Raw genomic sequence first — 16,775 nt, 5'->3', positions numbered from 1 at the left:
CGCCCCCCGCCCGCTCCCACCTGCGCCGCCGCCCGCCCCTTCCCGCTGCCCACGGGCGATCCGCCGGGCGCGCCTCGTCCCCCGGGCCGCCGACCCCCGGCCCCGGGCTCTCTCCCCCTTCTCCTCCTCCTCCTTCTCCTCCTTCTCCTCTCCCCTTCCCCTCTCCCTCCCCCTTCCTGGCCGGGCTGTGCCCCCCCGGCCGGCCCCGGCATGAGCATCTCCATCCCGGCGGGGCTGACGGAGCTGCTGCAGGGCTTCACGGTAGAGGTGCTGCGGAGCCAGCCCGGGGACCTGCTGGAGTTCGCCCTCCAGTACTTCGGGCGCCTCAAGGAGGAGGCGGCGACGGCCAAGGCGGCGGCGGAGAAGGAGCCGAGCGGCCGCAGAGCGGGCACCGGCCATGACAGGGGCACCCAGCCGCCGCGCCGGGGCCCCCCCGACGCCCGCGGGGTCAACTTCGCCGAGGAGCCCATGCAGACCGACTCCGAGAGCGGCGAGGACGAGCAGCCGCCGCCGCCGCCGCCGCCGCAGCAGTTCCCGGGTAAGGCTCCCCCGCCTCGCCGGCCCCGGGGGTGGGGGCGGGGGGGCTCCCGCAGCCGCCCGGGCTCAGGTGCGCGGCCGGAGGGATGGGGGTCCCGGCCCGGGCCGCTCGCCGTGTGGGGAGCCTGGGGGTCGCAGGGGCGGCGGGAGCGCGCTGGCCTCGGTACGCGGACACGGGCAGCGGCGGCACCGCGGGCAGGGACCGCCTGCGCTGACGCCAAACAGCGGAGCCCGCGGGAGGTTTCCCGTATCCCGCGGCAAACTTTAACCTCCCGGGCTTTCCCTTGTTCGGCGGTGCTGGGTATTTGGCATACAGGTAGCACCAGCTGCCTCGCTTGTAGCGTATGAGCCTGTAACAGTCTAGCAAAGATCTATATGTTTCCGTTTTATAAGAGCAGAAGAGAGCAAATCTGCATTCTGTAATTAGTAGGTATGTCTACCTTAGAAAACACCTCTCATGGGCATGTTGCTGTATTCATGCACTTGATTAAGCAATTTACGTAGATGTACTTATATGTGTTTTAAAAAGTAGAGCACAATTTAAAGATTTCTTCCTGAAAGCCAGGGTGAAATTTTCTGCATTTAGAAGGGCCTGTGGAACAAGTGTTGCTGTGACAGCAAAGAACGTATGCAGTATCTTTGTGTTTGAAGGTAACACCGATCTGCACGCAGCTAATGACACCTTATCTTTGTGTGGCTGACAGGTTTTATTTAGAGACTGTGTCAATCTATCTGCTGGTGTGGGTTATGGGACGGGTAGGAGCTCTCTCTGAAGAGTGCGTAGTGCTTTGCCTTTGTTCCATGAGCAGGCTGACTAAAGGGTCAGTCAGTACGGTTAGATGGGGAAGAGGAAAGCATCCAAGCATCTTTATCTTTTTTTTTTTTTTTGAGGATAGCTTGAAGTGGAAGCGTATCTCATCAGATCATCAAAGCAGTCATCCCTCCGAGTCGTGCTGGAGGTAGATTTACTTAGCAGAGTACAGGAGGCAGTTGTTTGCTTGTTGAATATCAGTGCATCTAAAATGATGTGTTATGTGCATTTTATCAGGAAACGTAGATAAACAAGTAGGCGTTTAAGAACTGGGTAAGTTTTCAAAATGCTTTGTGTTACCCCATAAGACAGTCACCATTCTTTTCGTCTGTTCTTTGCAGCTATACCCTCATGTATTTAATGAGAAATCGAATCTGTCAATCATATTCCGCAGATTTATGTGGCAATTTAAAACTCTAATGCTGATTGTGACATCAGTAGAAGTTTGAAAATTTGCTGTCTTTGAAAACTGAAATGGTTACAGTATGGAAGAAAAAACGTATTTATTATCTTAATTCACTAACACTAGATGTGTTTTTTCAAACATTAATTATTATAACACCAAACAATCTCATTGATAAATGGAGAACTGGAATGTTGTATGGAGGGAAGTGCAGAAATGTAGTTTTATTTATTAGTATGTATTTGTTACATACCTGTAACTTTACAGGGTGCTTTAAGAAGCTTTCTAAGCTTTTCTAATGAATACCTGTAATCAAGATTCTTTTGACAGTCTTTTTGTTGTGATTGTGAAGAGGGAAAGACGTTATTGTCAATATTCTCATTAAGGGACATGCTAGAATCTCTTAGTTTGACTAATTGATTTATTTGCTTGACAAAAACCCTTTAAAATATCACATTTTTAAGCTTAATATATTTTGACTGTTTAATTGTATTATGATTTGTAATTTCTGTCAGTTCAAATAATTATTAATTAAAAGAAACAAAAATGAAAATATTTGTGAAGCCATATGAAGGTTAATAAGAAGTAACTCTTAGTAAATGATTACTAATAGTGTGCTTGTGTATGTGTGCATTATGCAGGAGTGTGTATTTTAAATTCAAATTTTATGTCTTCCCTGAATATATTCTTTTAAGGTAACAATGCATCCACTCAGCTTTTTGTTAATAACTGGAGGCATAAAGTATTCAAATATTTGTTTAATGGGTTTAAATACCAATTTAAAAGCATATTTCTTTTATGCTTTTGCTTTCTGTTTCTAGAAGTAGCAATTCTTAAGAACTTAAGCTTGGGGCAAATTTTTTAAATTTAATTTTTCCTTTTGCCTTTATGAATGATTAAACTGCTTCTGTATAGCCGATTTGTCCTGTTTGCATCCTTACAAGAGGACAAGAAATTTGTAAAGGTGATGAGCAGATGTAAAATGAAAACCCCTGTGAAAGAGGTCAGACCTGGTGGCGGTATCTTTTCTTTGGTAAAGCACTACACTTGAAATGTCAAACTGACAGTGTTCCTCAATTAATTCAAACAGGACATTGTTGAGCTCTCAGTCTAAATGCTCCAAACCTATTTTTTCCCCACCGAATATTTCTAAATACCTACAAGCACTGCAGTTGAACTCTTTGTCAGTATTAGTTTTGTCCTTGAAATGTATTTCGGAAGGTACATGAGCATTATCCTGTTTCAGAAATGATGAGATGAGGCATAAGCTGTGTTAAAAAGAAAAAAACCCTGTACTGGGGATTAAGAGTTACACGTGAACCTTGAATTAAACTCTGTTCAGATCTCTGCTGTGTCCATTACCTCAGGTGCAGAAACCACATAAAGGTAAAAGCAGTTACCTTGTCTGGAGGGAGAACTTGTTGTATCGGTGTCATAGTTTTGAATTGGCACCTGGAGTTAAGGTGACCTCAGAAAGGATATTCTTTATGTTCAGAATATTTAGATTATACCCTTCAGAACTCACAGTTTAATTTGGGCATGTTTTTTAGGGCTTCTATTTGATTTGTTTGTTGGTTTTAAAAAATATATTAATTGTCCTGCATGGGTGTATTAGCATTAACCAGTTACAACTAATTCCTACTAATACTAATAGCAATTACTAAATTGAATAGGACATACACATAAAAATGAGCCCCATTTTAGAAAATTTGTCTAACTTTTAACAGGTCTAAAGCACATACTAAGATTTATTACACTGTGTCTGCAAAATTTGAAGATGTTCAGTAAAGTATTTGTTCTTTTTACAGTGACTATGCTTTTCTTTTGATGTTACCACTTACATGTTGATTTGCAACTTATTTTGGTGGGTAATAACCCATGTAATTTGTAACAGCTGTTTTAAAATATTTGCTGTAGCTAAAAATTAGTATTTCCTCTAGCCTTAATATGAATTAGTAGAGGAGTTTTTAGAAGTAACATTGCTGTTCTTTAAACTCAAAAACTGCAGTGCTGGATGTATAATTTGGCACTACATAGCCTTTGTTTACTTCATTTTTCTTTTGTTTTGTTTTACTTCAGTTTGTTTTGGTGTCTTTCTCAGATAGTGGTGTATTTTAACAGGAAAATACTACAGCTGTCCCTCTCCTCCCCCGTGTGCTTCTGTTGGTGTGTTGGTTGCTTTGAGTTCCTTCTTTGAAAACTTGAGCTAGAAAATGCAAGTGCGTATCTCAGCTTAACCCACTGATTGCACCTAAATAATATGAGATCACCGTGTAGGTAAAACATACATATTCTACATTACAATACCAATTTTATAGGCATGTCTTTATTTTAGTTCATTTATTCAATCTGAAGTGCTTTACAGATGTACTGTTGATAAAAATTTTGAAATAATAGGTAAATTGTAGAAACAAGAGCATCAGAAAAAACTTTGCACACAACTACATTTGTGCCAGCTTTGTGATGTTAAATGGTACTTCACCAGTTCTGTTAAGCTTTTTTATTGTTCCTGAAGTTAAAGAAAACCAGAAAGCACTGATTAGTTTGTAACTTTCCTGTAAGTCTATTGTGTGTAGATAACGGGTAGATTAGAGCAGTGGAAGGGGTCATTGAGAGCAAGAGAGCAATATAAAAATACATGTGTTTCATAGTGGGATATCATTAAATCAGGGGCCATATAGAAAAGCATGTGAATTTCTTATTAATGTGTATATTCAAACTGAAATCTGGGGTATGATGCATAATGGCTGAAAGCACTGCCATCTGATATGTACTTAGCCAACCTTAGAAATGAAGTTTTAATCATTTCTACAGTCACTCTTTTGAAATACAGAAAGAAATAAAACATTATTTGTATTATGAGGACAAACCTGATTAGACCCAGGCTGGAGCAGCCTTACTGTGGATGCAGTTTAGAAGAGACAAGTTTCCAGCTGCAGACATTGTGAGCATGGCATTGTTGGAGCACTCCTTGGCAAGGCTTTGGGCCATATCTCTTTGCAATTTTCTAGACTATGCCTGCTGTCATTCAGAGAATAACGTGTGTGAAGAGTAAATAATGTGTGTAAATAACTGTTCAGGATGGGTGTTTGGGAAGAAGACAGATTCTGGGAAGGAGAAGAATTCAGCTGCGTGAATTGGGTGCCTCACTCATCCAGTAGGCTTTGGTCAGGGGTTGGCTACTGGCTGCTCTTTTCTACTAGTGTACACAGTCACAAAACACAAAGCTGGAAGTCCTTGCTGTAAGTCTTCAGAATAATGCAGATTTTTGCAATAATGGTTTCCAGTGTTTTTGACAGGAGCAAACTAAAATATTTTCTTTGTGCTAACAGTTATTTTAGAAAGTAAACCCAAGCAAGTTGGCTATTGTCTGTGGGTTTTTTGGGTTTTTTTTCAGTTCCTTAATCTGACACAGATGTTTTAGTCAAGTTGAGAGATTTGCCGTCAAAAAGCTTAGTTTGACAAAATTATAATCAACTAGAAATGTGAACTTGTAATATCTATCATTTAGTAGCCTTTGTAGTAAGGAGTATGGTTCCCTCTCAGACATGCATCTACTTGTGATTGTAGATGAAAGGAATACTTTTGACATAACCACTTTTTAAAACAATAAGTATGTTTAAATTAATAACTTAGTTGAAATTATAGCAGCCTCCACTCAAAAGTATTTATGCATCCGTGCTCAAAATTAAGCATGCACGAGTGGAGGTGTCTCTGCTGGCTAATATTTTGTTTAAGTTTGTGTATTGAAGGGAAGCAGGAGAAAATTCCAAAGAGTTATGGACAGAAAAGTAGTAGAACTATACCAAAAATATTTGAATTTGTCTTCAGCTTCTTTTTGGCTAAGGAGACAATGTAGAGGTGATTTTGGCTGACTGTTCGGCTTGGAAAAGGAGAACAGCATTAATTCAGTGCACATAGGAAGACATAAGATTTCGCTGGCATGGGTTTGTAGTGATTGCATTAGGAGTTATAACCTGTAAGCAGTGTCAGTACTAACATTTGCACAGCAACTCTCAGTTTTTTGCTTATATCATGTCTGTTTCAAAGGAAAACTTGCTTCCTCAGGAACTCTCTAGGAGTATTGTTTCACTTGCTGACTTCATTTCAGTTTCCCAAAGAAACCTTGTATTTTTCTTTCCCTGTGTTTACTCCTGTTTATACATTTAAGTGAATGGAAAAAACAGTTTATTTCCCTGCTTGGTGAACAGAATAAAGATTAATCTCTGGACACTAGGAGAGTGTGTGTTTTTAGAATGTACTCCTACAGCATAATGACCTAGTGTTTGTAACCTGCACAGAGGTGCTTCTTGCGTCTGTCAGGAAGTTAAGCTTGGTTTAATACATGTATATCCCATGGTTTATCCCAAGTCTGTTATGCAAAAGTATTGCATTATGTTCTCTAGTTCTGTCCAGTTCCCTCAGTCTGCGTGAAATCTACCTAAACAATCAAATCTCTGCAGACTTATTGGCCTTAGCTGCTTCTGTAAATCTGGAACATATGGTTTGGAAAACACACATTTAAGTCACAAGGTACAGATTAGTCAAGGTACAGGCTGCTGCTGCGCTTCCGATTTTCAGATATCAAAGATGACCTCTAGATTGGGAAATTTCGTTTGTTGGGACAGTGATGAAAGAAACAAGAAGGCAAGGTGGAAGGCAGGACATAGAGGTAGAAAAGGAGTCCGTGTGTGGCAAGGGAAATACAAAGGTAAAAACAAGAGGAAGGAGGAGATACAGAATTGAAGTAAGGGGTGAAAGATAAAAGAATAGACAGCATATGTGAGGGAGAGAGAGCAGATTAAATTCTGTGCCCTTACTTTTCTACCCAGATACAGCCCTCGTCGCCCAAATTTATGTCCTGAACTTACTACTGAAATTCTGTTTGGCTTATAAATATATTTCAGAAGAGCATAAATGTGAACTTAACTAAAATCAGTGGCTAATGCATTGTATGGATGTTAACTTGGTCATCTGATGTTGAGAGATCTTTGAAATGTTTTGACATGGTCATCTCATATTACCATGTCTGGAGCCTCATAACACTTGTATTTTAATGAAAGTTTCAACTCAAGTTTTTATGGAGAATTCAGATTGTTTTCAGACAATTTCTGTTTTAAAATAACAGTAGTGGTCATCATCAAGAAAGTAAACAGGCCTGTGGGTACAGCTGCCATCTTCATAGGCAGCTAAGAGGGTGCTGATGGAGAAATGAAATATTGAACAGTACATAATAAACATGGTGAAATGTTCCTTCTTTTAATGCTTAATACAAGTCACAGTGGTTATTTCACCAACTGTTATTTTAATGGAAATGCCTTAAAGTCATGCTGCAGTGAAACTATTCCCACCCCAGGTTTGAGCTCCTATTGTGAGCTTTGAGCGAGTGTAATTATACAGAAGTTCTGTGCTTTAAAAAGGTGAGAGATTTTTAAAAAGTGAATGAAGGAGGGAGAAGAGTTTGAGAAAAAGAGCCATTAAAAGTGGCTCAGTGTTCTCTGCTGCTGGAATAGGTCTTGACATACATAATTAGAGGAAGAAGAGGTGATTTTACTTGGGATGATACATTTATCACATAGTCTGTTTGATACTGTAGGTTGTTTTATGGGTGCATAAAAGATGAAGTCCATGTATACCTGAACTACTACATGCTAGATAAAGCTGTAAAAGAAATAAGCTTGTCTATAAGTAGGTATTACCATAAACATCCATCAATTATGGTATTGTTTGAAAGTAGTCTTATGAGAATATTTTCAGGGAAATATACATATTTTTCCTTTTCTTTGGGACAATGGATGATGATACTGGTAAGTCTAGGTAGCTTTATATAGGGGTTTTATACTGAAACCCTGTATCCTTTCAGGGAACCTTTTTAGGCTCACCCTTTCATGTGCTGTGTAGGAATGATAACCCATTTACTGCATGGAACTGAACAGGATGTTTTGATCATGACAATTATAAACTTGGGGTTTTATTTAATTTTTTTCATTACTGAATACATTTTTTGGCCTGTAGATCAGTTTTCACTCATAGTACTAAACAAGACTTCGTCGAAGAGGGTGAAATTTGGCTCTGAGTGTGCTTTGTTTTCTCTTCTTTTTTTTACTGTTCTAATTGACTGGTGTTACTACATTTTCATTGTAGAAAAACATCATGTTTGTCAATATGCTTTTTCATAAAAAATTTTGAGGAGCTCTGTTTCAAGTTTTGTGCACTTGGTGATAAAAATAGCAGAAATATTCACATAGAATTTCTATTTGCAGTTTCTAGGTGGTGTAATACACAAATACAGTTTTAAATCGATGCAGCAAGTAGCCCAGAAGACATACAGTTTTGGGGTTACATCAAAAAGATTATGTTAATCAAATGCCCAGTGCCTCATTCAGTATTTCAAGTGATACCATGTCATACAAAAACATGGGAGGTCTGAAATGAAGGGGGATGGAGACAGGCAAGGGTGTCTGAAGTACATAGGAGTAAAATGCAGATTATAGGTACAAGGTATCCTCAGAATGAACTATACAACAACCATGTGACAGTTTGCCACCCTTTCCATAAATGGCATCCTTTTAGCATCCTTTTGCTGCTCAGAAAAGTAATTTGTGGACCACAGATAAAATTATAAAAATAATTCAAAATTATAAAGAATGGAACAACAAAAAAAATCCAAATTTTAGTCAGCCTTGCTTTATTGTGCTATAACACTCTGGATAATGGAAGGTTGAGTAGTAAAAAGCATGCTGTAACAACAGAAAGTGTTTTTCACTTATGTATTTGACTCTTAAATTACTCTGCTTAATGAGATTAAGAAAAAAATCATCAGAGCAAGAATTTGAAGCTGAGAGCTTGACCAGGTAAAGGCTGATAATGAGAATAGCTTTCTTACACATACTGTTCCAGTTATATGACTGAAGTGGTTTTTGTAAAGCTGGGCTAAAAGGGACAATTAGTAAATATTATGAAGGCTTCCTTAATGGAGGGTCTAGAAAATTGCTGTATAAAATAGATTTTGAAAGGAGAAGTAATGTGATCTTTCCGGCTCAGTCGTTCCAGATACCATCCTGCTTGTATAAAGATTTTTATAACAGCATCAATCCCTTCTGAATCCCTGTGATGCAGACGTCAAACATGTTTTTATAAATAGTAGTAGTGTTTTCATATTACAACTTTTTAGCAGACATGTCCATTGTAAAGCATACCAGACAGGAAGAAAAGAAATCCTTGCCCAAAACTGGAAAGAAAACATTCCTTGCAAAGCCTCAGTGTAGACTATAAATAAAAGATGTACTGAATTCTCAGTGTTGGGATGAATACAAGGTGGAACCAAGCATAAGCATTCAGACTCACCTGCCCAGGAACACAGCCTGAAAGGTTTGGTGTGTTTTCCCATTTTGATTTTAATGATAGTTTGTAATGCTAGTGTGAAAACCAAAATCCATTCCCATCAGTTATAAGGCATTTGCAAGTGTTGCAGGATATGTGTTAACTTGAACTCAAACTCTCCATGACAGCTTTGCTATGGCCTTGTTTTGGATGACCTCACATATGAATATATATTTGTTATATTATCAGACACTGATCTGGTCCTTCTAATCTCTTTCCCATTATTTTTACCTCCAAAATTGTTCCCTTTTAGATCCTCTCTCTGAAGCTGTCACACTTTTCATTGATGCTGAAGAACTCCATCTTTGGGCCAGTAATTGCCTTTGCTAAAAAATGCAGACTAATACCACAAGTCCTTGAAATACACGTTAATCAAGAAATTTGCTATTTAACATCTTGGAAATGAATGTCTAAAAGCTGGTAAATATGTTTCAGTATTCCTCCTGTATTAACAATGGTTAATGGGGCAAAAACATCTAATAGATGGCTGGAATTGTCCTGAGATTTCTTGTTCTCCTCCAAAACAATGTTTGTGATACTCATCACACTTGTAGTCAGAAACAATTACAATATGTGCTATAGACATATATTAAAATTTTATTCAGGCTTCAAACATAATGTTTTCTGCTTTTGTTATAAACCCCTTTTTTCATCATGAATGAGTTTTGAAAATTGTATATTCTTAATAATTGATGATACTAAACATTAAAGGGAGAGGTTTAATTTTTTGTTCCTAGTTATGCCTAATTTCTACTGAAATTGAGAAATTAGGACCCAGTGGCTTTATTAATCTGTTTCATGATGAGTCTCTTTAGTACTAGACCCAGTCATCATTTTATCTTTAGTTCTATTTTGGGGCTTTTTATTTTCCAGTTTTCAATGCATAGTGCTTTTTCTTTCCAGCCATTTTGTTCAGTGCCTTTGCGTAACATTCAGGCATCATTCTCTAAAAGCCATCTTCTAGCTGATAATTTATCTCTCTCTACTGATTTTTAATAGGTAGTCTAAACAAGAGAAACTTTGATCTAGCCTTCACCACTACAATATTTAAGCATCTGTGAGGTAATTTAAATACAAAGTTAACAGCCTGCCTTCCTTCCTGTTGCTTCAGCCTACAGGAAATACTGTTTAATGCCTAATGCACATATAAAAAATTGGTTTAAAAGAAGATAGATGGTTATATATTCTTAGGTACTAGTAACTTCAATTCTTGTTAAAAATTTTATCTGCAGTATTTTTCTGCACGTCTCCCTTGCTAAGCTGTCAGTTTTCCCCTTCTATTGGAATGTAGCTGCTGCTGGCAGTTGAGGTGGGAGTAGATGTAGATTTATTTCCATTATCCACCTTGCAAAAAGAAGTAATTTGTTCTTCTGGCTTTGCCTTCTTAGTATCAGGAATAAAATGGAGCCACTGATTTAAGTGCACCTTAGTTTGCTGTCTATCCGGAATATATTGTCATATGAACATGGCTCATCAGTAATTATTTCAGTTTATGGCCTAAAAAAAAATTGCAAAAAGAAGAGGAACAATGTCATACTTTCTTCAAGTCCATTCTTCAAATTATTTCATTAAGCACAGATGCAGGGTTTGGAAGGCATAGGGAGACTGGGAAGTCTTGGGATCTTGGGAAGTCTAATCAAAGAACAGTTCGAGCTTGTGAGAGAAAGTTAGGCTTCCCATTCAAATATGTAGGTGTTTGTCCTCTGACTTTGTTTTTGGAAATTCAAGGAGTTTCTCAACAAGAACTTCTGTAAATACTGCTAAAACGACCTGAGTTTCTTGCTACTGCCAAAATTGGATGTCATTGATCCATTTCCACGAAAGAGATATTTCCTGGGAAGGTTATATGGAGCACAAAAGTACAGCAATGAGTTGCAACCTACTTCTTCCATCTCAACCTTCTTTTGGCTGAAAGATCTTTCTCATGCACTGGAATAAAAAAACAAAACCCAAAGAAATGACAAACAGCAAAAAGAAACAAATGGTAGTAGGAGACAGTAAAAGACAGTAAGAACAATTCGTGTTTTTTACCTTTTGTTGCTGTTCAGAGGGTATCAAGTGTTTCATTTTCCTTCTTTTCTTTTTTTTTTTTTTTTTTTTACATTATGTGAAATTAAGACGGTTGCTTGACCTGTATCCAGAAGCTCAATCATGGGCTAAGATTCATTTCCCTTGTTTTGAGATAAAGTATTATTTGCGTTCTGTTTTACAGTAATGGGAGATAAATCACAGAAATGTGTGTGATCACCCTTCTCAGTCAAAAGGAGTCAGGTTGATATTTACAATTCTAGCATGACACTCACTGTCTCCATGGCTGTAACACCACATAACATAAAACCATCTGGGACTGAGCTGTTGTCAGGTGCTTGTATAGGCCTTTCAGAACAGGAGACAAGTACTCTTGGATCCAGATCAACGTAGCCTTGGTGTCAGCCTGTACCTCATTGGGGCTTACTGAAATATGCTTTTTCCTGTTGGAAAAATGTTTTTGTGTCCAACTCTGAAAGAATTCTGTTACTATAGCATCTGGATCCTTGGCAGAATCAAAACTAAACATGTAAATGAGCTTCAGAAAGACATCCTTAAATCCTACAGGTTAAGGAGAATAGTAGTGCTTCTCCCTAATAAAGCAGGTGATTTATTGCCTCTTCTAGCTTGGAGGTGACAGACCCAAGGTCCCTTTTCTGGGAGCTGGCCTATGGTCCCACCCCTCAGGAGGGATCTGTCCCAGAAGGCACTGCTAGAGGCCCCCACTGGCATGGGCACAAGCAGGGCATCATTCCACTGCCATGGGGATATTCAACCTTTAAGCAAAATTATTTTTGTTCTTTTTATGAGCCTAGAGTTTTCTGTGCTTGCTAAGATGTGTTTAGCTTCTGAGAAAGCAGTTATCGTTTGTAGTTGTGGTCAATACATTGCAATCTGATGTCTCACCTTTGCCATCTATTGCAATGTCCTTTTCAGTGAATTTCTTTCTTTTTTCTTCTTTTTTTTTAAAGTTTTGGTATTTTATTTGCTGAAGTTATTACACAGTTGCTTGTGAAGAACTAGTAAAACTGACTGTGCAGCTCTGAACATACACACTGGCACATGCCTTCTTTGTTTCTTTAAATCATAGTGTGAATTTATTCCAGCATTCTGGTTGATTGGTATGGGTTCAGTTCAGTTGGAGTGAAAAAAATCCAGCTTGATGGCCTGAAAGGGGCAGTGGGTATATGGCATGGAGTGTGTACTGTACCATTGCAGTGCTGAGTCTGATTCAGGAAGAAGAGGATTCTAAAGGTGCACTGCAGTGTTCAGATGGAGGAAACACCTGACTGGTTCAGAGCCATCTAATACTGATGTTGTGAGTGTCTAGTACTGATCAGCTGGAAGGTCAAGACTGAATCTATGTGACCTATCCTTCATCGTAGGTACTAGTTTGGTATCAGCTTCTATTTTTCACAAATTACTAGCAACTTCTTTCCTTTGAGGCTTTTCTCATTGTTAAATTCAGTTCAAAATTGTAGAGCAAGTTCAGTTTTTTCTTTTGTTAAGGAATTTGTGTATCACTTGCAAAATGAAATTGCCCTTGCTTGTTTCCAGTGTTTGAATGGCTTGTGCTGAAACCAATTTAAAATTGGCAGACCAGGTTCTGTGGAACAGCACTCTTTCTTCCTAAATATCAAGAATAGAAATGTAATTGCTGTGACACTTGGAGCAGTTACCCAACTGTGACTGACAGTCAGAAAGTAACAGGAGCCTGGTTATTGCTGAAAAGCATTACTTAGATGTTTTTGTTTTCTTTTCATTTGGAAAATGTACAAAGATCAGAATATAAACATGTGCCGTTTTAAAAATGTAAAGGCAGAGCCAATAAGATGTACACATTTATTCCGGAAACCCTACTTTATACTTACTTCTGGCTAAGAACTGACATTGTTTAACTTGTGTTCTGCATTCCAGGACAAAACAGTTTATAGAGCTGTAGAGCTACCTTTTTTTTTTTTTTTTTTTTTTAGATGAAGGGATGAATTTAGCTTTTGTCTTAGCAAGAGCTTTTAATGCAGTACATTTTAAGTAGAATTTTTTCCCCCTGAAACTAGCCTCATGCCTTTCCTGCACAAATTCTGTATTAGAGATTGAATATCTGCAATTTTTTCTAAGGGTAACTTCTCCAAGTGTAGTTATTGTTTGTCGTGGGATTCTGTGTTCCTAGAGTGAGGATCAGATGCATATAACCGACTGTGCCTAAGGGACTGGAAAGAAGAGTGAAGCTTTGTAGTCTGTAGTTGGAAAGTTACATAAATTCCAGTGAGAATGTGAGGTGAATTTTGGCACTGGATACAAAACTGTCACTTTTTTTTCTGTTTGTATCAAAAGAAAGTTTAGTCATACTTCTCAGTTTTAAAAAAGTATTTTTGGTGATATCTTGATATCTAAGATAATACATATTACTTTCATTTGACTGCTGTTTTCTATTGTTCAGATCCTACATATTTTATGGAAGTGGTTTGATTTCTAAGTAACTCTTTGTTTTAAAAGCAGAAAGCAGAATTTTGCACTGGAGGTGTGAAACAAATGAAAGAGGCATGTTAATCAGAATTATTGGCGTGTCTGTAAAACTGGGTAGTGTTCATCTATAATACTTCCAGAAATTTTAAGGTCATGGTACAGGAACACCTACAGTGCCTGTGAATCTATATGCTTTAGAAAATACATACATGTCTGTTTTTAATAGAATGACCTTATGAAGCTCTTGTAGTACATCAAATTAGTGATAAAAACATCTTAAAATGATTATATATGGTGCAGTATAGCAACTAAGGGTAACTTCCCATATCCTATCAGTCATAAGAGATACTTAAAAACTGTGTATTTTAAGAGATCCTTAAAAACTGTGGGGAAAAAAATCTATTTTAATACCCCGTGGATCTGGATGAAGTCTGGAAAACAAAGGAATTTGGACTGAAGGCTAAGGTTTGGTCTATTCTAATCTCATGCCTTGATAACTATCTTTTAAGGAAGAAGAATTGTCCACAAATTAAAAATAGGGCTCTGAAAGTTAAGACAAATTAGGTTAAATCTTCATGCATGTCACAGGTGTGCTGTTCACCTTTGAGTAGTTTGCACTGGTGCCTGTAACTTGGTGAAATGGAATATTTGCCATTCCCAGCTTGCAGCAGTAGCAAGTATGTGTGCGAAGGGCTGTGAAGGGCTCATGTACCATTGTTTGCCTACAGTACTTGAAAAAACTTTTATATCTTAGAAGCCAGGGCCCAGCTGATGCTAGAAGTTAAGAAATTTTTGTCTGGTGCATCATTTTTTTCTGGCCAGATATAGAAAATAATGGGTCTGTCTTTGAAAAGTGCAGGAATACATGAGCAATCAGCAAAGCCCTTGTAAACAGAGGAGACTTATATGGTTTGGTTAGGCTAGATTGCCCTTCAAAGTGTAATAAACTGAGAAAGCTTTAGAGAATTTTGCCATTGTCCTGCGTAGATTATATCTGGGCCAGCTTGACTTCTTCCTGGTTTTCCCACAGAAGAGTACTGGTAAGATTGTTGGTAACCATAGCTGTAGGAACCCAGAGTGCAGAGAATATTTCTCTGCCTGTTTTGAAGGGTTTTTAGCCCCCTGAGCAACACTGTTTTGACCTTTGTCCATGGAAAAATTGCCAACTATCAGACAAGAACTAGAAAATACAGTGGTGTGAATTAGGTGATAGACTACTGTGTAAGATTGTCACAGGGTGAAAAATTTAGAGGTTTTGGGCTTCTCTTTGTAGTAAATAGATAAGAGTAAAAAATATCAAAATGGAGGATTGTTGTTGTTCTCCAAACCTCCTTCATCTTCTTCTTCTTCTTCTACTACTCCATATTCTGCAGTAAAAGTGATTTGGGATGATTGGACAAAAAATTCCGCAGTTCCTGGCTGTGTTGCTGAATAATTGGTAGGAAAGCGAAAATAATATACATTTTTAGTAACCATTGGTTAAATTATCTTTAAAAGGCTGTGTAAATCTTGATAATTGGACACTTTTCTCCATTCTCTGCTCTGTGTCATGTCTGGGTCATGCTAGTGACTCTTTTTCTCTGATAAGACTTAATAAACCACTATCTAGCAGCAGTGAAGGCTGAAAGTCTCTGTTTGTCTCTCGAACTAACTCCTGGCAAGGACTTTAAAAACTCTCTCCCATCAGGAGAGATTTGATTTATGCCACGGGCTGTGGCACGTAGTTTTGTGCTCTAGTGGAAAGAAGAGCATGTCCCCAAAAGGGCATGAACCCTCTGGGGAGTGCGGGGTAGAGACACAGGGCACACTGCAGATGGAAGCCTCAGGGAGCATGAGCCTCAGGGAGCAGCAAAGGCAAAGCTGTTTGCCTGGCCAGCAGCTGCCCCAAATGGGATCAGCCTTTGTAGGGAGTGGGACATGCTGGGGATGGCCTTGGAGAGCTGCATCCCCAACAACCAGTCCTTCTCAACCCAACGGGCACCAGCTCAGCCTTAGAGGAAAGGAATGCAGAACGGTCTGGACACCGAAGAGATTGCATTCCTTGATAGTCCTAACTCCTACTGTCATTTACCAAATTGTTTATACAAAAGGCACTTGTTGTATTTATATGGGATCCTACCATATGACTATTACAGAATCCTGCCTTAAACCATGTGCTCTTTGGGTCACACTTAACATAAAGGTCATGCATTGACTCAGCTTATAAAAGGTGAATCAATTTTTAGTCTTAAGTCACTGTCTTTTTTAAAAAACAAAAAAGTTGTCCTTTTTTGTAACTTTATGGGGTTTTTTTGAATCTACTATTAGGACAAAAAGTAGAATTAATTATCTTTTTCTTGGCCAAAATAATTTTAAACTCCTCATCTTCTCTTGTAGTAACCTAATGCGAATGCTGGGAATGTAAGTGAAAAGTAGTATTTATCCTGGTTTGTGAATTGAGTGTCCTTTAATTTCAGAGACTTCCTAAAGCAGTCTGTGTGGGTTTTGTTTTGTTTTTCTTATTTTTGAGAAAGCAAGGCAAAAATGTTAGAAAATTCCAATTTAATTTACAAAAATGGATTGGGTTTCTTTTCTGCTGAGGGTTTAATGTAAAGCATGCATGTTCCAGTAAGTTAAAGAAGAAACTCTAGCCTATCTTTGTGGACAATTGAATATCCGGATCACTAGGCCAGTCTGATTTTTAGCATGCCTGTTTGCACATTGTCTTGGCTTCAAGAGAAGAATTTTTAGTGCTTGTCCTTGGAATATGGCATAGCCTGGAAAGTAGGGCATTTTTTTTTCAGAGGTGTGGGTTGTTAGTCTGCCATGTACCCAGTCAGGCAGGCTCGTCCCTTAGATTTTTGTTTTCCCTTTTTAATGCAGTCTGGACATTTTCTGTTTACCTGCTCTAAAAGAAATAGAATTTCTTGAAAGGCAGTGTAGGTTGGGGGAAGACTGTCAGGACAAGTAGCACTTTGTCAGACACAGATTAAAGCATTTCTGCCATTTCCCAAAGCAGAGAGTCTGAGCAAGATTCCAGATCTTCTGCATCTGCTAGTCTGCCTTTATTCTGGCTCTGTGTATTCCTAATATCCAGAAAAAAAATCTTGGATCATCTTCCCAGGTAGGTAAGTGTAAATAGACAATGTGAAAATGTGTGTGTTGGAC

The 16,775-nt window shown here is 38.7% G+C and overlaps 1 protein-coding gene across 1 annotated transcript in view; it reads left to right on the top strand.

The window, feature by feature from the left end:
• Nucleotides 1-210: 210 nt before the first annotated feature.
• The window catches only part of PRKAR2B (protein kinase cAMP-dependent type II regulatory subunit beta), a gene marked incomplete at both ends in the record, with an annotated part of 80,613 nt that continues 64,048 nt past the window's right edge, over nt 211-16,775 (top strand). Inside the window, one exon of the mRNA XM_082280963.1 lies at nt 211-538. Within this exon, the coding sequence (XP_082137089.1) occupies nt 211-538 (328 nt within the window). The remainder of the gene's footprint in view (nt 539-16,775) is intronic.

This window comes from Coloeus monedula, assembly GCF_965178545.1.
Source record: "Coloeus monedula genome assembly, chromosome: 4".
NCBI lineage: Eukaryota > Metazoa > Chordata > Aves > Passeriformes > Corvidae > Coloeus > Coloeus monedula.
Note: the sequence above shows the minus strand (reverse complement) of the source record. Positions and strands in the feature narration are given on the sequence as shown.